General features: G+C 39.1%; 1 protein-coding gene across 5 annotated transcripts in view; it reads left to right on the top strand.

Moving 5' to 3' along the window:
- Positions 1-20,531, top strand: part of GMDS (GDP-mannose 4,6-dehydratase) — a 632,097-nt gene that overhangs the window by 281,385 nt on the left and 330,181 nt on the right. For all 5 annotated transcript variants that reach the window (XM_033216043.1, XM_033216041.1, XM_033216044.1 and 2 more), the window contains exons 5-6: positions 572-764; positions 1,556-1,660. In XM_033216043.1, the coding sequence (XP_033071934.1) occupies positions 572-764; positions 1,556-1,660 (298 nt within the window). The remainder of the gene's footprint in view (positions 1-571; positions 765-1,555; positions 1,661-20,531) is intronic.

The following is a 20,531-nucleotide window of genomic DNA, read 5'->3' as shown; positions in this document are numbered from 1 at the left end:
CATATATACATTAGCATCTTGCTGTGTGCTCTGTGTCTCATACTAAAAAAAGATTATACGTTCATGTAATAGATTACAAATTCATTATTTTACCTTTAAAATAGAAAATAAAACAACCCTTTTTAAATTCAACTGTGTTCTAAAGCACGTGTTCCAAAACTACTCTGTACATAAAAATCAATTGGGGCTTATTAAAAATGTAAATTTCCTAGGTCCCTACCCCCAAGAGGTTGGTTCAAACTGAATTTTTAAGGAACATTCCATGTAATTCTGAGGAATAGGGTTTGCCCTATAATAGACTACGCCCTAGGGACTCTAGCCTAGAATTCGGAGCAGTAGAAGGCGGTTAAGGTGTTCTTCACATTACCGTAGGTAATTAATAGCAATTAAGGTATTTTTAGCCTTTTGATATTGTATGTAGATGACATCCACATTCTTACTGTGCTGTTAGAAAATAATATTTTCTCACCAACATTTCACAGTGTGTGAAATTGTAGTCTTTGCCCCTACTGACAGCACCTTTGTGCTATGAAGCTATTAATACAGCCCTGTTGCCGCCTACTTTTTCCAGATTTCCTTTGACCTCGCTGAGTACACTGCGGATGTTGATGGAGTTGGCACTCTACGACTTCTAGATGCAGTTAAGACTTGTGGCCTTATCAACTCTGTGAAGTTCTACCAAGCCTCAACAAGTGAACTTTATGGGAAAGTGCAGGAAATACCCCAGAAGGAGACCACCCCTTTCTATCCCCGGTCACCCTATGGTGAGAATGCGTGTGCACACCTGAGCGCATGTGCGGCATTATCTGTGGGTGTGGGAGGTGTGTGTTTTTTCTTTCGTTCTGTTCATGTCTCACGGCTGAAGTCATTTGGGTGTGAGGTTAACATTAAGGTAAAGTGACTGAACTTGTTGAGAAGCATACCTTTATACATTGCTAACTACAAGTATTTGCTGCCATTACCTTGGGGGTGAAATTACTGCCTCACTTCACCAACCCATGTTCATTCAACCCTTCCATACAGATCGCTTTAAATGGAAAATCAGACCCAATGTGATGCTTTTTCTAAACTGTTGAGATTATACTGAAGTGATAAAGTTTCATGTTTATTTTCCATGAAAGTTTCCTTGAGCTCAAAACCTTAAAAAAAAAAAGACTATTATGTCTAATACATTTGTAAAGAGAATATTAATGAAAGACTTGAGTGATAAAATTTCAAACATTTGGAATGTTAAGATCCCCATTTTTTTTCATTCGAATTCCTCAAAAGTTAGAGAGAGAGAGAATGAGAGAGAATAAGATCTAAGAAAGATTCAATCAATTAGATTGTCACATAGTGCATTGTGGGCATTACAAAAGTAAGAAATTCTTAAAATATTTCCTGGTGAACATGATTAATGGGCATCAGAACCTTTATTTTGTCTTTGGTTTTTGATACTTTTTTGTATTTTGATGCATTACAAATTATTATTTTGGCAAGTTGTTACTGTTTAAAATGGGTGAAAATCACTGTCTTTTATAACAAACTTCATTGCTTAAAAAATTTATTCCAACAGGGGCAGCAAAACTCTATGCCTATTGGATTGTGGTGAACTTCCGTGAGGCGTATAATCTCTTTGCAGTGAATGGCATTCTTTTCAATCATGAGAGTCCCAGAAGAGGTCAGTAAATATATTAACTGAAAAGAGAATTTCAGACTTGAACAACAAGAAGTTGCATGTATATTTGGTGTATGTACTACAGAGACTGAAAAATTTCCTATCTGTATCTAATTATTATGAATGTCAGAGTGGCAAATGAAGAAATGTATACCCAGCCTTAGTTTTTTGTAATTTTATTTTGAGTTTGTAGGGTTTTAAATTTTAACATTCAAAACTGAACCATGTTCCAGTTTTACCATTTTAATTAGTAGATCTTATCAAGCATGTTTTCAACCTGAGTATTAGGAATCTGCTATATGAATACAAAGGAATAAGTAGTAAACTAATGATTGCTTTTGGAAATTACTGTTATTCAAATAGTCTCAGTTTGTAGAATCTGTATTATTTTTTGACTTTGAACCAGTTAGATATTCAGTATTTTTTCTTTACATTTCATTAAATAGACATCCAGAAATTACTATGCTTGTAGAGTGTATTTTAAAATGAATTTGATCAGTTTTTTAACAAGAGTTTAAAAAAATGACACATAACATTTTTATGGAGTACATAGTATTGTTTTGAAAGAATGTATAGTGATCAAATCAGAGTGATTAGCATATCTGTCACCTCAGACATTTACTGTATGTTTGTGTTAGGAACATTTAAAAACCTCTTTTCTATCTAATTGGAAAATACATAATAATATGGTGAACTATAGAGCACTCTACAGAACACTAGAATTTAATGTCTATCTAGCTGTAATTTTATATCCTTTAAGAACTCTCTCCTTATTCCCCACTCCCTTGAAGTCAGCTCTTAATTTAGAAGTCTTATCAGGTATTTTTGGAAAACCGTATTTGTTTGCATTGGCTTGTTGCCTTTTCAGAGTTGTTGATGAGACTGTAGCAACGTGCTAGTTCTCTTGTTCCCAGTATTAAGTTTTAAGTAAGAAAATGTGTACCCCCATCATTACTTCTGACTTACTGAAGCATGAGAAAGCTTTACAAAGCATGCACATGCTGTACAAAGTGAAAATTATCTGTAAAGCTTCCAAGAAGTTTTGTTAAATGTTGCTATCACTTAGATTTTTAGCCTGAGAATAAATGAGAAGTCCGGTGTTAGAAGTTGTCTCGTGACCAACAACTACTACGCATATAACTTTTCAGTGAAATTTTATGTGACTATATAGCTACCTAATTAAACCAAGAAGTCGTGAAGAAAGATTAAAGTGACAGGTTTATAAAGGTGTCTTTAGCGTCAGTACATTTTTATTTTATAATTGCTTAAGTTAAAAATTCCCATCATGGGCTATTAAAGCCTAAGAACCTAGCCTGTCATCAGGTTGCCTGAAAGGAAAACAAGTTCACAAGCAGTGAGAAACATTTATTTAATGAATTTTGTGGTCCTGGGTGCCAGTGGGTGAGGGAGAAAGGAAAAGGAAGATCCTAGCTGTGGTTGCCTGCGGCATGTGGTATGAGGGCGCCCACAGAGTCTGCTGAGTCGTGGTGATCCCTGCCTCTTTCTCACAAACATGTTCATACACATTGTTTGGGTTTCTGTGTTCTTCCTCCCTCAACTTTTCCACCTGCAAAAAAAAAATAAAATAAAAGTTAATTGTTGTGAATCAGGTCAGGATAGGGAAAAGCATTCCTGGGTTGCAAAATGAAAAAAGATAAATTTAAGTATAACTCCCCCTAATTCTCTCTTTGTGTACCTCCTAATGAGAACTTATTTTTGTCTTTGTAGATGTTAACCACTAAAAAAAAAACCCTATATTTTAAGACCAGGCACAGTGCCCCACATCTGTAATCCCAGAACTTTGAGAAGCCAAGTTGGGGGGATCACTTGAGGCCACGAGTTCAGGACCAGCTTGGGCAACATAGCAAGATCCCGTCTCCCCAAAAAATAAAAAATGAATCAGCCAGATGTGGTCATGTGTACCTGAAGTCCTAGCTACTCGGGAAGCTGAGTTGGGAAGATTCTTTGAGCCCAAGAGTTCGAGGCTGCAGTGGGCTATAATTGTGCCACTGCACTCTAGCCTGCGCAACGTAGTGAGACCCCTGTCTCTAAAAACATTATTTTAAAGTAATAAAAAATATTTTAAAAGTAATACTTCTTCATTTAAAATAAAATTATCAAGTAAAAGTTCCCACCCTGATGATAAGTGCCAGCCCTGTCCTCAGACCCACTGTTAACATTCCTTCCGAAAAGGTCTATCTGTCTTTAAACATATAAAGAGAGTTCTGCTATACATATTGTTCTGCAGCTTCAGGCTTCTATTAGATATCTTTGGGAACTTGACCTTAACTGTAGCATACACCATTTTGTTTTGTTCTATTATATGCCTGGAAATCAATGGTATCAAATTTTTAACTATATAATCAAGTAATGAGAAAAAGAAATGTATATGAAAATGATATTAGTATTTTGATATATAATGCCTACTATTGACAGCATTTCTTAAAACTTGATAATTAATTTTCATATTAAATTAATCTGACAGTAATGTTGTTTTGCCAACATTAATTGTTGTTTTCTGAGGAGATTTCTTTTCCAGACTGAGAATTCCATGATGGCAGGTCTCTGTTGTATTTGTACATCTCCAGCTTCCATGCGGTGCCTAATTGCTAATAAGCATTCAGTAAATATTTTTAAATGAATGAATAAATGAATATCTCATGTTTCAGTAACAGCTTACTGACTTGAAAGCTAGGTGGTCTGAATTACAGAAAAGTAGAAATTATGTAAATATTTATAAATATTGTTTTGTTGATGTTACTCATATAGTAATTAAAGTTAATAAACAGGCTGGGTGCAGTGGCTCATGCCTGTAATCCCATTACTTTGGGATACTGACTCAGGTGAAACACGAAGTCAGGAGTTCGAGACCAGCCTGGCCAACATGGTGAAACCCCGTCTCTACTAAAAATACAAAAAATTAGCTGAGCATGGTGCTGGGTGCCTATAATCCCGGCTACTCAGGAGGCTGAGGCAGGAGAATCACTTGAACCCAGGAGGCAGAGGTTGCAATGAGCCGAGATTGCGCCAGCCTAGGCGACAGTGCGAGACTTCATTTCAAAAAAAAAAAAAAAAGCTAATAAATGATTTTGAAGTAAAGATTCAATCTGATATACATTAATAAACAGCTAAAATTCAATTTTTGTTCATTTTTTGGTAATAATCTTTGTAAACGTAGAATTTCCTGTGGTACTTTAAGTGAGTTTATTTTCTTAAGTTGGTTGAACATTTATACATCAGTCTTCTTGTTCCCTGTTATTACAGGGAACAAACCCTTTTTTTCTACGTGGTGTAGAAAAACCTTGGTAAACCTCAATCTAGTCCTAGGTATCCAGTCACAGATGCTGAATTCGTAGAACCCAAGTTGATGCAGTTTTGGGGGGCCATATACTTTTTCTCTAACAGTATAATTGTCAAAGGTCCCCTCTCATTGCATGAATAACATTTCATGAGAATTTCTGACTTTCAAACGTGGGGAAAAGTATTTTTTAATCTAACGATAGGCTAAACCAGAAGTTGACAGTCTAGGACTCATGGGCCAAATCTGTCCTACCAGCCTAGTTTTGAAAATGAAGTTTTATTGTAACACAGGCAGATGCACTTGTTTATATATCATCTATGGCTGCTTTCACCTATGGAATCTTGTAGAGCCTAAAATATTTGTTGTCTGGGCCTTTAAGAAAACATTTGCTGGCCCCAGCTGTAGACAGATCCTCAACATTCAAGAAACTTTCACTTGGGTTGATTGTGGGTTTCTCCCACGGTAACAAGGTAGTCTTTTAGAAGGATTTCCTATAAATGTTAAACAGCATAATGCACCAGTCCTTAAGCAGAATTCCTGAAGTGCTTTGGCAGGTTGGAGTTCTGTTGTACTTCACTGCTGTACGCAGGTAACCAAGTGCTCTGAAGGATCAAGCACTATGACCAAGTGCTCTAAAGGAAAGCTAGTTGTCAGTGATGTATGAAACCAAATAAGCTAGTAACTGCTGATATATATGTAGCATGGTTTGTCCAACAGTCACAGCTCCTGAGCTTGGACGCTGCTCGTTATGATTGTGGCTGCCTTCTGTGTCTTTTCTCCATCCCAACCGTTCTTGGTTTTCTTTCTTTTTCTTTTCTCTTTTTTTGAAGACTTCATTTATTTATTTAGGTTTTCTTTCTAAATATGTTTGTTTTGAGAACCGTGTAGTACATCTAGAGATAGTAAGAATCACCTGTGTTAGCATCAGATCGACAGTTGGAAATCACTGATTTAGGGAATGAAGCCAATAATCTGCTGACTCTGCATCCCTCAGTCAGCCTTCCAGTCACTCTGTTGGTGAAAGCAAGAGGGTGGATGGCACTAGTGCTATAGGCTTGCTTCTTGTTAAATGGGAGCACTTTAGTAATATTTACTACAAATTAAGAGTAATAGAATTTTATAAGTAAATGTAAGTCATAAAAATGTATATAGTAGTATATGTTTTATGAATAACTACTACTATGTATTATATACTGATATTGGCAGACATTAACCAGGTGCCTTCTTTCATATGTACTCAGTTTTTTAAAATAAAAAAGTAGGCAATCATAACCTGCATAACGAATTTTGGTCAATGAGGGACTGCAGTGGTCCCATAAGATTATAACACTGTATTATAATTAAAAATCACATTTTTACTGTACTTTTTCTGTGTTTAGGTATGCTTAAATACACGAGTTTAGGCATATGTTATTTTATTGTGCTTCATAGACATTGCCTTTTTTTTTTTCAAACTGAAGGTGTGTGGCAACCCTGCATTAAGCAAATCTATAGGTACTATTTTTTCGGGTGTTCGTCTCCTGTGTGTCTGTCACATTTTGATAATTCTCCTAATATTTCAAACTTTAATTATTATTGTATTTGTTATGATGATCTGTGATCAGTGATCTTTGGTTTTACTGTTGTGATTGTTTTCAGGCACCATGAACTGCACCCATAAAAGACAGTGAACTTAATCCATAAATGTGTGTGTTCTGGCTGCTCCATGAACTGGTCATTGCCCCCCTCGCCCCCCATTCCCTGAGACACAACAATATTGAAATTAGGCCAGTTAATAACCCTACATTGGCCTCTAAGTGGAGGAAGTAGTTACAGATGTGGAGGAAATAGCAAGAGAACTAGAATTAAAAGTAGAGTCTGAAGATGTGACTGCTTTTGTCGTGTGCAATCGCAAAATAAAGCTTTCACTGATGAGTTGCTTCTTATGGATGAACAAAGAATGGATCTTCTTAAGATGGAATCTGTTCCTGGTGAAGATGCTGTGAATGTTGTTGAAATAACAAAAAAGCGTTTATAATACTACATAGGTTTAATTGTTAAAGCAGCAGCAGGGTTGGAGAGGATTGACTCCAATTTAGAAACAAATTCTACTGTGGGTAAATGCTATCACACCGCACTGGATGCTACAGAGAAATCTTTCTCGAAAGGAAGAGTCAGAAATTGCAAGAGACTTCATTGTTGTCTTATTATAAGAAATGGCCACAGCCACTCCAGCCGTTAGCAACCACCATCCTGATCAGTTAGCAGCCGTCAACATGACCTTCTACCAGCAAAAGACTCAGATGGTCATTCACATTTTTCAGTGATAAAGTAATTTTTAGTTAAGGTTGTACAGAGCTTTTTAAAACATACTATTATTACACACTTAATAAACAGTTTTTTCCTTTTGTGCTGTTTCTTCAAACCTGAAATTGTGTATCTACCTGGCTGTTCCATTACATATCTTTATTTTTATATTTACATACATACAGTATTCCTTTTGCCACAAATGTGGATGTAATGATAGCTTTCTACTAGAAATACAGATTTACATTATATGTAATAGAGAGTAGATTCTCTATTTAAGGAAGAAGGTTTTGTTCATTATCTCAAGCTATTTAATATCTATGAGGAAATTGACATGTACAAAAATGTTCTTGCCGTATTACATTTCTTTGAAAAACTAAACAATAAGGCTTGTCATAAAGATGTTAATTATTATATAAATTGTAAACTATGGGGAAAATTTTGAGAGGTTTTTTAATTATTTAAAAATAGTTCATAAATAAGTATATTAGTTTCTTTTCAAATGTGTTATTTACCAGTAATAAAATCTACTCTTAAAGATTATGCTATAAATTGGAACATTGGAAACAAGCCTATTTAGTAAAATTAACAATATTTCTAGCTCTGACTGTTTATTACATTAGGAGGTAAACAAGAAGGATAACTACTGTTCATCACCTATGTAATGTAACCAGTTGGACTAATGATGTCTTAATTCTTAACATTGGCAGAGTACTTTGGCATGCCATAAATACAAATATGGTGACCTTTACAAAACTATCAATAACACTAATATAAGTGTATTCTAAATTAAGAAAAAATATTTTGCATGATAATTAAGAGAAAACAAAAAAATATATTCTACCTTCTACTTTTAGAAGGTTAAAACATTTAATGATTAGATTATCCCTGATTTCCTAGTTTTGATGACAGTAGCTGTTGTGAATAAAGGGTTCAATACACGTAATATTCAGCATTCTTTTTTAAATGTGACTTTTCAGTTTTCCGTGTGAGTGTAGAGTTAGTGGCTTCGATTTCCTGCATTAAGAACAGTAGCCTTGGCTTCTGTGAGACTTCCTAGGGTCCCATCCTGGAGGAGAAAGTCCTGACCCAGGAGAGTGCACGGGGGAAGCTGTTCTGTGCTGCCGGCTGTCGGCAGGCCTGGCTCTCATACTGAACAGGCCTTTGCTTTCCACAGGAGATCAGTTGAAGATTTCCGTCTTTCGATGAGGATGTTTTTCTTATGTTGACTCCTTTTAGTCTTTCGATCATTAGGAAAGTTTGGGCAATGTAGTAACCTGTACTTCCGGGCCTGACTGAGGAGTAGTGTTTGGTTACCTGAGCCACCTCGTGGGCCGTTGGGTTACCAGCCATGAGTCACTCATAGGGATTGGCTTCATCCCTGGATACCTTTAGCCTGAGTAAGAAACCACGTTCCATGCTGACAGCATGTTTCTTCCATTCTCTTACCACTCTTTTTCTTCTTCTCTCAGTGTTTAAGAATGGGATATTTACTCAGTCTGGGTCAAGTATTCTCTCTGCCCTGTAGATCTTCTTTTCTCTTTCTTTCCATATTTGCCTAACTCGTGACTGAGCCTCTCTTCTACTTGCCATATGTAACTTGCTCCTCCCTCTCTGACGGTGGGGCTTGGCAACAGATTCCATCACTACCTTCTTCCCCCAGGAGCTCTTCAGTTGCTAAACTGTCTGTTCAAAATTTCATGAGATCCTAGTAAATACCACCAGAAAGCTGGTTTATTTTGTATTTCATTCTGAGTCACAAAGAATTTTTTTAATCATCTCCCAGCTGAGGAATCAGAGGGGTTTGCCTATCATCATCATTATCATCATCATCCTCGCTGCGAAAAATGTATACTCATTAGCTCTTTGTGTTGCATTTGACATAGAGATTTAATACTCCAAAGGTACTTTTAGAGACATTTCGACTAACTTGTTTAACTTACAAATTTTTTATGTGTGTGTGGAAAGGAAATTCACATGTACTTCTATTTTTCTCTATTTTTTTATTTTAAAAATGTGTATTAAGCCATTAGATACTATTCTTTCCTTGAAAGAGCTTGTAGGGAGAAGCCAGTTAACATCCACCTATATGTATTCTCCCAGAATACCCTCAGAATTTATGACATAGGAATTTAAAGCTCATTCCATCTCAGTTTTTTCAACAATAAGGAAACAGAAGCAGCATGAGATTGAGTTGTCCAAGGTCGTGAAGCCAACAAATGCTAACACTGAGACTAGAAATAATCCGAGGAGAAGTCATGTAAATATTGTACGTATTTGTAGAAATAACATATATACAAATTTTAGAGTTCAACTTGAGCAAATAAACCCTTGTGACGCTGAGTGGGCACTTCAGCTTGGCAGTGAGTTAAGTGGACAAGTTGGAAACTGAATGTCTCAGTTGCTCTTATCTTTGTAAAAGACCATTAGTTTGCTTAAAGGCAATATTCCTTTAAGATGTTTGACAGAAATAATTACAATAAACATAGTTTTATAATATTAGAATATAAATGTGATATGAAATTAATAACTTCTCTTGCTTGTTATCAAGAAGTTGGTAATAGGAAGAACTAATATAAAATACGTTAAAAATCAGGCCGGGCATGGTGGCTCATGCTTGTAATTCCAGCACTTTGGGAGGCCAAGGCAGGAGGATAACTTGAGGCCAGGAGTTTTAGACCAGCCTGAGCAATATAGTGAAACCTCATCCCTACCACAAAATAAAAAATAAAACATTAAAAATCATGTGGCAGTGGGAAGCTATAAAGTACTTTAAATATACCCCTAATTAACAGTGTGAGACTACCACAAATGGATGGTGTGCTAGCACTGTTTAGATACTGAGCCATTCCTAGATGATATAGGACACTCCTCTAAATATGGGCTTCATAAGAAATCATATACATCAGTCTAAACACAGTATTCACCTGACTGAAAGAATCTGCCATTTTTAAGGTTCATGAACTTGTGGTTTTGAGTTTTCGTCTTGAGCATTTTTTTAGCTGCCAATTAGTTTGCTTTATAAAATATCTGACTGTATTTATCTTTATAAATTATCTTCAGAATTTTTAAAATGATAATTCATGTAAAAATTAAGTCAAAATTGAAGTAAAATTTTGGATAATTTTCCTTTTGATATTTTTTCTAAAGATTGTCTTTATTTGTTGCTGTAAAGATAAGATTAATGCTCTAGAATAGTGGTTCTCAGCTAGGGGTGGGGAATGGGGAGGGAGTGACTTTTTCCCCCAGAGGACATGTGGCAATGTCTGGAGATATTTTTCTTGTCCCAGCTGAGGAGGGGGCTACTATTGGTGTCTGGTAGGTAGAGGCCAGAGATGCTGCTGAACATCCTACAGTGCACAGGACGGCTCTGTAACAAATGATTATGCAGTCGAGATGGTTGATAGTGGTGAGGATAAGAAACCCTGCCCTAGAATGTCATCCTTCAAAATGTTCCCACAGAATCTACATGAATACCGTCTGTAACAGATGAGATGAATGCCATCTCATTTTTCGTTACACTTCACTTTTACTTTACAGTAAATTCTTCATAGAACAACAGTAGGGTCTCATTTTTCTTTACATATCACTTTCACTTTGCAGTAATTTCTTCATAGAACTTTAGCAAACATTTACATGAACACCAAAGAAAAACATTTAGATTCAAATAGCTCCAGGGCCTTAAGTGTCATGGTCGACTGCAGGTCAGACCCAACTCAAGGAAAACCCAGGACTCTTCTAATCATGGGAGGCTGAACTCTCACCTCAGTGACCCACTGATTCACACAGCCAAGTCAAGTTGGATCTGGGACCCTCCCAAGCCTCCAAAATCAGTGAACGTGTTTACTTTTTGTTATTAGTTATAAGAATAACAAATTATTCATTTGGGAGTAAGTTGTAGAGTCCATGTTCTGGCTTTGATATAAAACAACGGTTAGAACTGATTCAAGATTATCTTTCAATGTAGAGGATTATAGTAATATTATTGTGAAAGGTTCACTGCATATAAGAATTTTCCTTTAAAACTATTAGAATTCGTAGATGTTGTAGTGCTTTAGGGAATAATATAATGCATGATAGGAATTAGGTAACTGGGACTTGTTTTTACTTAATCACAATAGGCAGAAAACACTCTCCCTCTGTATAAATACTACATATAACATGTCTAAATAAAATAATCTTTAAAAAAATTACTGACTATTTTCCAGTCTGACTGGCAAATTCAAATCACGCACTGTAGAAGTATCAAAACAGGCAAACCAATATCAAATACTTGATATTTTATTTGTATTTCTAGCTGTAAAAAGTTCTTTGTGGCTTTTGTAGATGAGCATCAGAGACTTAATTTATTGCAAAAAAATTTAGCAGCCCATTGTGAAATCAGGGGATGAAGTAATCTCCTGTTGGTGTTCAGTAGAGCATTATAGGTTTTACGCAATACCATTTGTCTGTCCATAAATGGCTAGACTATTGGCCACTCTTCTTGGACCCATCAGGTTCTGAGTAGCCTTTCTGGTTGGGGCACAGAGTGACATCATCTGGTTTACCATTGCATTTGTAGACTGTGATACTTCATAGATGACATGTACACTTGGCGATCACAAAGCTGTCTGGCCCATGTTATTCTTTGTGGAGAGAAGAGGTGTAATTGCTTAAACATAAAAGACTTTTGAAGCAATACTTGGTCTAATGCAGGTGCTGATTACCACCAAACACAATGAAGTCCCTCCCATCTCCTGAGGTGAGACTTCTGGGATTGTTAAACTGAATTCAAGGGTTTGTTTTTCAGTGTTTTGTAATTTACGTGACGTTTATGTTTGAAACCAAACTGATAACTGTCTGATGACATGTAGCACAGTTCCCTGCAATATAGCCAGACAGTATACACAGAGAATCTGGCCGTTCATCATCAGCGGTGTGCATTTGGGCAAGTCACTTACTCAGACCTCAGTTTCTGCATCTGTACGTGGAGAGGTTAATAACGCCCACCCACCTGATGGAGCAAAGCGCGGCTCTGTCGTTTCAGCTCACTGTGAAGGTGTCTGGGAAAGCCTACAGGGAAAAGATTAATAGAGTGCGTAGTAGATTTTGAAGATTTATTTCATTTTTCCTTTCTATTTTCTTCCCTTTTCCTGTATTTTCAATGCTGAAAGCTAGAGACTTAGTGTTTTTACTCCTTGCCTTCCAAAGTGAAAGACGCTGTTGGGGGCAGCCCTGTTAGTGGGTTGCTGTGGCTGCTGGCAGAAGAGGACAGTGAGAAGTGTGGGCGCTGCAGTGCCAGCCAGCTGAAGGCAGCCCTGTTAGTGGGTTGCTGTGGCTGCTGGCAGAAGAGGACAGTGAGAAGTGTGGGCGCTGCAGTGCCAGCCAGCTGAAGGCAGCCCTGTTAGTGGGTTGCTGTGGCTGCTGGCAGAAGAGGACAGTGAGAAGTGTGGGCGCTGCAGTGCCAGCCAGCTGAAGGCAGCCCTGTTAGTGGGTTGCTGTGGCTGCTGGCAGAAGAGGACAGTGAGAAGTGTGGGCGCTGCAGTGCCAGCCAGCTGAAGGCAGCCCTGTTAGTGGTTGCTGTGGCTGCTGGCAGAAGAGGACAGTGAGAAGTGTGGGCGCTGCAGTGCCAGCCAGCTGAAGGCAGCCCTGTTAGTGGGTTGCTGTGGCTGCTGGCAGAAGAGGACAGTGAGAAGTGTGGGCGCTGCAGTGCCACAGCCCTGTTGGTGGATTGCTGTGGCTGCTGGCAGAAGAGGACAGTGAGAAGTGTGGGCGCTGCAGTGCCACAGCCCTGTTGGTGGATTGCTGTGGCTGCTGGCAGAAGAGGACAGTGAGAAGTGTGGGCGCTGCAGTGCCACAGCCCTGTTAGTGGGTTGCTGTGGCTGCTGGCAGAAGAGGACAGTGAGAAATGTGAACGCTGCAGTGCCACAGCCCTGTTAGTGGGTTGCTGTGGCTGCTGGCAGAAGAGGACAGTGAGAAATGTGAACGCTGCAGTGCCACAGCCCTGTTAGTGGGTTGCTGTGGCTGCTGGCAGAAGAGGACAGTGAGAAGTGTGAACGCTGCAGTGCCAGCCAGCTGAAGATGCTGTTGAACCAAAAGCCGAGAATCTTTCAGTGATATTGACAGATAGAATACACTAGTTCACTGAGACACCCATCAATTGCAAAAAGATAAAATGTAAATAGTATTGAAGAATTGCTGGAATCATAGGAAAAGCCATTCAAAATGAGATTTTGCCGGGTAAACCATTTAACATTTGAATTAGGAAAGTCAAGAAAAGACGATGATGAATGAAAGGCTTATGGATAAATATCAAGAACGTGTGAAAGATTCTTGAGAAAATTAGTGAAACTCTCTCTCTATATTTTTTAACAGAGCCACATCCTCACCGTGTTGCACAGCGCTCAGGCTGGAGTACAGCAGTGGTCATAGTTCGCTGTAGGCTCTGACTCCTGGGCTCAGGAGATCCTCCTGCCATTGCCTCCTGAGCAGCTGGGTCGACAGGTGGACACTACCACACCAGGCTAATTTTTTCAAGTTTTTTTTTAAGTGATACGTGTATTTTTTTAAATGGTGCTGTAAAAGTCTTACGTAAAATGTATATGGTTGTGTCAAAAAAATTACAAAAAGAAAACCTTACTTTGTGACTAGACTAACAAAAATTACATAGATGCAGTTGTAATTTAAATTTTGTTAATTATAAGTGGAAATTTTTTTCAAAATAACATTCTTAAGTTTTCAAAATTTAATTTGAGTCAAAACTTTCTTTTCCACCATTTGTTGTGGAATATTATTCCCCTTTTTAAGTGGTTCACATAAGGATATAGAAATGTTCAACTACTTGGACTCAGTCCAGGTTCCGCTAGATACTAGATGAACAACTCTGGCAAGTGTCTCAGTCTCTCTGAGTCTCAGTTTTCTCATCTGTAAAGTGGGGTAATCATCGTGTTCACTTAAGATTGTTATGAGCATTGAAGGAAATCGTGTAAGTGAAGTTATTAGCCCATCATTATTATTACCATCACTGCTGCTAATGTCCCACCTAGAGAAGTAAGTTCAGTTTGTGCCACCTCACAACTTAAAATGTATTATTAATAAACAGGAGGAATAAAGGGGAAAATACATAAAGGAATATATGACTTTGTTTTCTCTGAACGAGTTAAAAAAGTTAAGGTTTCAGAGCTTAGTAAGTGATAATTAAAGTAGGTAAGACCTGGTAGAGTAACGTATGGGATATTGAATAGTAAGTGCTAGAAGAATAATGGTCTGTGCTTCTGTTGTTTATGGACTAATTCCCAAGTCTTGTTATTAGATGTTTCTGGTGTGGACAAACTCTAATGATTCCTAGAGTAAAAAAATCCCAGATTAAGCCAGATTTTGTTTCTCAGAAGGTTTACTTCTGCTCTCTTCTTTCTCTTTCTGTTGGTAAGTTTAAGATTTCTGAAAAGCTGCCAAAGTAGGATGTACATGAGGATAACCAGCCCATGAGGGTACGCAAGTAAGAAAGTGAACATCAGTGCGGTCACAAAGAAACCCTCCTGGCAGTGAGAAGGGTGAGTTTTCAGTACAGTTGTATCAGAGGAATAGGGGAAGCCCTAGTGCCCACAGGATGTAAAGAAGGCTTGGTAGAGGTACCCAGGAAACACCTCAACCCTGGCTCCAGTGCCTCTTATGATCCTAACAGTTTAATTTGTACATAAAGAATAAACCTTGTTTTAAGGAGGAAGAAGGTGTTTCTCAGAGGAACACTGATTAATTTTTTTTGAGGAAGACAAAATGTAGGTTGGTGAGAACCTTAGTACTAACATATCCCCATTCTGGCTGGCAAACGACTGTGTGGTCCCAATTTCACAGAGAACATTTAGTTGAGAGTACTGGACATTGAAGAATGTTTCATAAATCTACAAACACAGGGAAATATTTCCCTATAGGAAGCAAATATTAAGACAGGAAACGGAAAACATAAGAAAACAGGATCATCTACTCTTCCACTCCCAGCACTAAAATGAGCTAACATACCGTATGCGAAAAGTGATCTATATACTTCTTTCCAAAAAATGTGCAGAACTCGCTAGACACCATTGAATTTGGCTATATTAAGACTGATGGTTACTAAAATGAAATCGCTGTTCTGAGCCAGATTTGGGGGATGGGAATTGCAATAGCTGAGTGCTCCTTGTGAAACATGCCTAGAGAGTTTAGTGGCACTCCTGCCCAGAGGAGGACTGCCAGCACATGCCCACTAGTGGCTATTGTGCCCATTCACTTTGAACCTTGGCGCAGGGGCTGTGCCTGACACACACTCCTCCTTTTCTGCAGCCAAGGGCTGAGCATGCCCTGTGATCACTTCCTGGAAGCCTTTGATTTCTGCTTGATGTTTTCAGCATGTACCCCTTTCTTTGGCTGGATTCTAAGTGCATCTGACACTGGAATGTTTAAACACAAATGCTTCTTGAGAAGTGTAGAGTGCTCTTGAGCTAATATCTTAGAATTTTTAAAAGTTTCAACCTACAGGATTGTTAGTGATGCTAGTAATGATAATGATAGCATAGCAGCTAACATTTATTTGGCTCTGACCATGTGCCAGACACTCTGTCACTCATCTCTTTTAATCCCCATAATAAAACTATGAAGTAGTTGTAGTTATATCCATTTTACAGGTACGGAGACAGGAGTTTAGAGAAGTTAAATTACCTTCCCATAGTACTGAAGGATACAGGATTTGTACCCAGGCGGTTTCGCCCTAGAACTGTGTGGCTCTGCACTACCTTATGCTGCTCCTTCCGTCACATTTCATGGCCCCAGTGACATCAGCTTTTTTCCAGTTACATCAGCTGCCTTTCTTGACCCTTTAGTTTTTCCTCAAGACCGTTCTTCCTGTTTGACTTTTTGTTGCCTCTTTCCTTCCCTTAGTTTTCATCTTAGGTTTGCTGAATTCTGAATTTAATTAGTAAGAAAAGGAAGTGATGAAGTGAAGTACGGAAGCAAATCTTTCACCTGAAATTCTGCCACACACGTGACATAGAAACTGGGACTAAGCTGCTAAGCTGTCTTGTAACTCAGTCTATTCACTAAAAAACACTGTTTCGTGGTATTTAGTTTCTAGACACTATCCTGGGAATACCATGTCAGTGACGCTGCTAGATGACAGATTCCTTCGGTCTTAGAATTATTTATAGTTTACATGTTTTACCTGGTTGTTAAATCTGCTTTTCTGTGATTCTCTTCACAATATTTGTTCTTGACTGATTTGAAGAATGTTGGGGATTTTTGTTGGTGGTGTTTGTTGTTTAAAAAACAGGGTTCACGATGTTTCCCAAGCTGAAATCTAACTCGTAGGCTTAAGCAATCCTCCTGCCTCAGCCTCCCTAGTGGCTGGGTCTACAGGTGTAGGCCATGACCCCAGGCTTGAAGAATGTTGGGTTCACAGACATTGCCGTCATGCAAATCAGTTAAGGGCCTCTGTAGCTGTATGTGCATACTCTAAAGTTCAAGCCAACCTGACTATAACCAACCACAAGAAAAAAAAAGTATGAAATACTTTATCTCCTTGCATATTATGGTCTGTTGTCAGCATGTGTTAAAAACATCTCATCTAGTACTGACCAAATGCTTTTTGTGCTCATTGCCTAATTTCCAGAAAGTGTAGCTTCGGGCCGCGCTCCTGTTGCCACACAGGCTCAGTCTCCGCTGCTGCTCTGGTGAGCTTGAGAGGCACATTACTGCCTCCTGCATGCCCGTTCATCTCATTAGGCTTGTAGCTGAGAACCCCACCGATAAAAAGAACCTCGAAAAGTTATAGATATGATTCAAGCAGAGAGGCTAAGTCACTAGTAAGAAAGCCGTAATTTCTCTTCCTTGCATTTTTCTTTCCTTAATATTACTTTATATTGTATATCAATAACTAAGGCAGTGTTTTCTGACTGGTACACAATTCTTAGAAGTCATCCTTTATTTCTAATTATGCTTGCTCTTGGAGTCTGACCCTTCTTGAAAAACTGCTTGAAGTCCAAATCAATAATTAGCAATAGTTATTACAGAGGAGGCAATGTTACTTATTTATTTGCCTTGGGTGAGTAAATATCTTTTGTATGTATTTGCTTTCAGGAAATTGCATATATTTACTTTTCTGTGACAGAAGAGAATAACGGAAACTGTCCCGAGAGCCAAGTGAGACTCTTGTGGAAGGAGGCAAGATGGCATCATTTTATGGACATTTATCTTGTCCCAATTTTCTATCAGATGAAGAATTTGAACCAAAGGTCTTTTAAACATTTCGTTACTTTGCAGTCTTTATGCTGGGTGGCTATAGGCCAATACTATTTTTGTAAAGTTACTTTGAACATGAAATTTATAGAAAGTGGCTCTGCTTTACTTCTTAAATGTTGCTACACTTCTGAGTCGAGATGGAAGCTAAAGAGGAATTGTAATCCAAGGTGTTTCAGTATAGGTGTCATCAAACAGAAGTGTGAACATTGCCCTTCTGTGAAATAGCTCTGTCAATTCTGAAGTAAAGCCCAAACATGATGTGGAATGATGTGGGATAAGTCATTTTTAAAGCGAATAAGTCATTTCTACAAAAAGGAGTTGATTTCAGAAGATGATTTACGTATCTCTATATTGTTCCATGTGTTTTTCATTCTTATATATACTGAATATATTGAATTTAATGCTTTCTCTTTCACAACAAAGTTTTTATGCTTCTCACATCCATTTGCCACACCTCTGATTATAGAGGTAAAAGTGTATACAGAGGTCCCTACAAACATGAAGGCAGAGAAGAAACCCAAATATATGTCAGAAGAGAGACAAGCTGCCTAGTGTGACCAGATAATTTCTTTGTTCTGAACTGGCATCTGTGGTATTTACCTTTATTCTTATTAGTATGCAAGTCCTTGAAAAACAGATATATCAGTGGAAGCATTTAATCATTCCTGAGACTCTGGAATTATGGCAGAAGCAATTAGATAATCAGGCTCATTATGTCCTAAGTTTGTAAATGTAAAGATGCCTTCCTGTTTAAACTGTGGAATGGCCCTGCTCCCCTCCCTCTCCCTGCAGAAACAGAAAATGTTGATTGAACACCTGTCATGTGTTATGTACTGTGTTAGACACTGGTGAGACACTAGAGAGACAGAATAGAATGCTCGTCTTTAAGAAGCTCACAGTTGAGTGAGTAAACTGAAGACTGCAGTTGCTGTCATGAGAGCAGCAGCCTGTGCAGGGGTGATGGAGGAGCACGGAAGAGTGACAGCCCCCACCGGGGGAGGCATCAGAAAACCCTTCCGCTGAGATGACACTTGGAGTGCCAGGCAGTTGGGAAGCAGCTGTGGATGCAGATATTTCTCACAAAGAGAAGGGGCTGTCCAGAGAAGGAGAAGACACCGGTGTGTGCTGCTGGGGGGGAGGGGGGCTTGCACACAGTAGGATGTCACTGGAGAGAGCTGTGAGGGGGACAGGGTAGTAGGAGATGCTAGGGATGGGGCCAGTGACAGGGCACAAAGGAGCTTCCGGCCCATAGGCAGTTTATAGCCATTACTCTTGAATAAATCAATGCAGTCAGAATGGCAGGGTTAGGCTACTCCCATTAGAACCATGTGAAGTAGGAAAGAGCACCAAAGCATGCTTCAGGGAATCTGCATTGAGCCCCACCTCATTTGTGGCCTACTATAGGCTGGGTTGGGGAGTTATTTAGGACTGCTGAAGAAACAGACTCAGTAGGACTTGATGAGCAGTTGACTAACGGAAGAATGAGAAAGGAGTCAAAGAGGACTCCCAGGCTACTGGGTGCAGGGTGAGACCATTCACCATGCAGGGCCATGCAGAAAGTCGTGTTAGCTCGGGGTAAAAGGAGAAGCGAACTAGAGCTAATGGTAATGTCTCCTGAGGTGAACAGGAGGAAGATCTGACCAGGAAGTTGCAGGTCATCATGACCAGGCAGCACGAGCTTAGCTCTCGCTGGAGAGCGCAGTCAGCACAGGTGTGCAAAGGTTCTCCCGCAGACTCAGGCCACAGTGAAGGAGCAGAGACAGTGGGAGAGGTGAGGGAGGTGGGGTTGAGTCGTGTAGTCAGAATGGGGTATGTGTTTAAGATCTGAGCAGGAATAAAAGTCCTCAGAACATCTGAACTCTGCCTTTCTGCATTTGTGTTCTCCCCACCTATTCTCCTGTGCCTGGAGGAGCTGTCTGTCTGGAACTCCTATCTGCTACCACCTCCTTGAAGACTTGGCATCAGCAATTCTCACCTCTCTCCTGGATCAGTTTCTCCATCATCACTAGGATCTTTCCCTCAGCATGCAAAGATGCTGCTTTCATGCCCATCTTGAAATGCAGTCCTCCCAGTCTCACCCCCTTCTCTCCCTAACAGCAGAAGTTTTCAGAAGTTGTCTGTGCTCCTTGCCTTCAAAATCTCACCACCTTTCTTTCTTGAGCCCTCTCCTTCCTTGGACTTTTGTCCACCTCTTTTGGAAGCTCTCCCATCAAGGTCACTTCTCTGTCTTTGTCCTTCTGACCTGCAGTCATGGTGATCACTCCCTCCTGGATACAGGCTTTCCAGCCTATTAGGATACTCCTATGCCCTTGCTTTCCCTCACTGCTTCCTCCTCATCTGACCTGTAAACATTATAGCATCAGTGTATTTGGTTCTCTGACCATTTATGTTTTGTTGCTAACATTCCTTTCTCGGTGGTCTCAGCTGGCCTCAGGACTTTAAATATCATCCATACATAAATAGTTCCCAAATGTGTGCCCTCAGCCTAGACTCTCCTGGAAGGCCAGGCTCATAGATTCATGCCAATGTTAAATGAAGGCTCACCCTTGTCTCATCCTGATTTAAATATTTCATGTTTATTAGTTCCCCAATAGTTTTGTTAGTGTATTGAATAAATAGAGATACTTGAAAGCTATATACTTGTTTTGATTTTGGGGATTTTGTCTTTGCAGGGTTGTTTTATTTGACTAAGGCCATGGTTTGCAACCAGGGTAGTTTTGTTCCCCCAGGGGGAGTTGGCAACATCTGTGAACGTAACTGAGGGGGTGCTCCTGGCATCTACCGGGTAAAAGCCAGTGACACTCCTAACACTGCAAAGCACAGCACAAACCACAATAAAAAGGACTTATTCAGCCTTACATGTCAGTAGTACCAAACTTGAGAAAACCTGAAACAAAGACTTACAAATTTGAATTATCTCACTGTCAGTGGAAAATGCATTGAACATTTGATACAAATAGCAAAGTAGTTTGATCATTTCTCTTTAAACACATATTTTAAATAGTTGCCAAAAGGTGGTAGCTATCTCAGACAAATGCA

The sequence above is a fragment of the Trachypithecus francoisi genome, unplaced genomic scaffold, assembly GCF_009764315.1.
Source record: "Trachypithecus francoisi isolate TF-2019V2 unplaced genomic scaffold, Tfra_2.0 Lachesis_group10, whole genome shotgun sequence".
Classification (NCBI taxonomy): domain Eukaryota; kingdom Metazoa; phylum Chordata; class Mammalia; order Primates; family Cercopithecidae; genus Trachypithecus; species Trachypithecus francoisi.
This window is presented reverse-complemented; position numbering and strand designations above follow the sequence as displayed.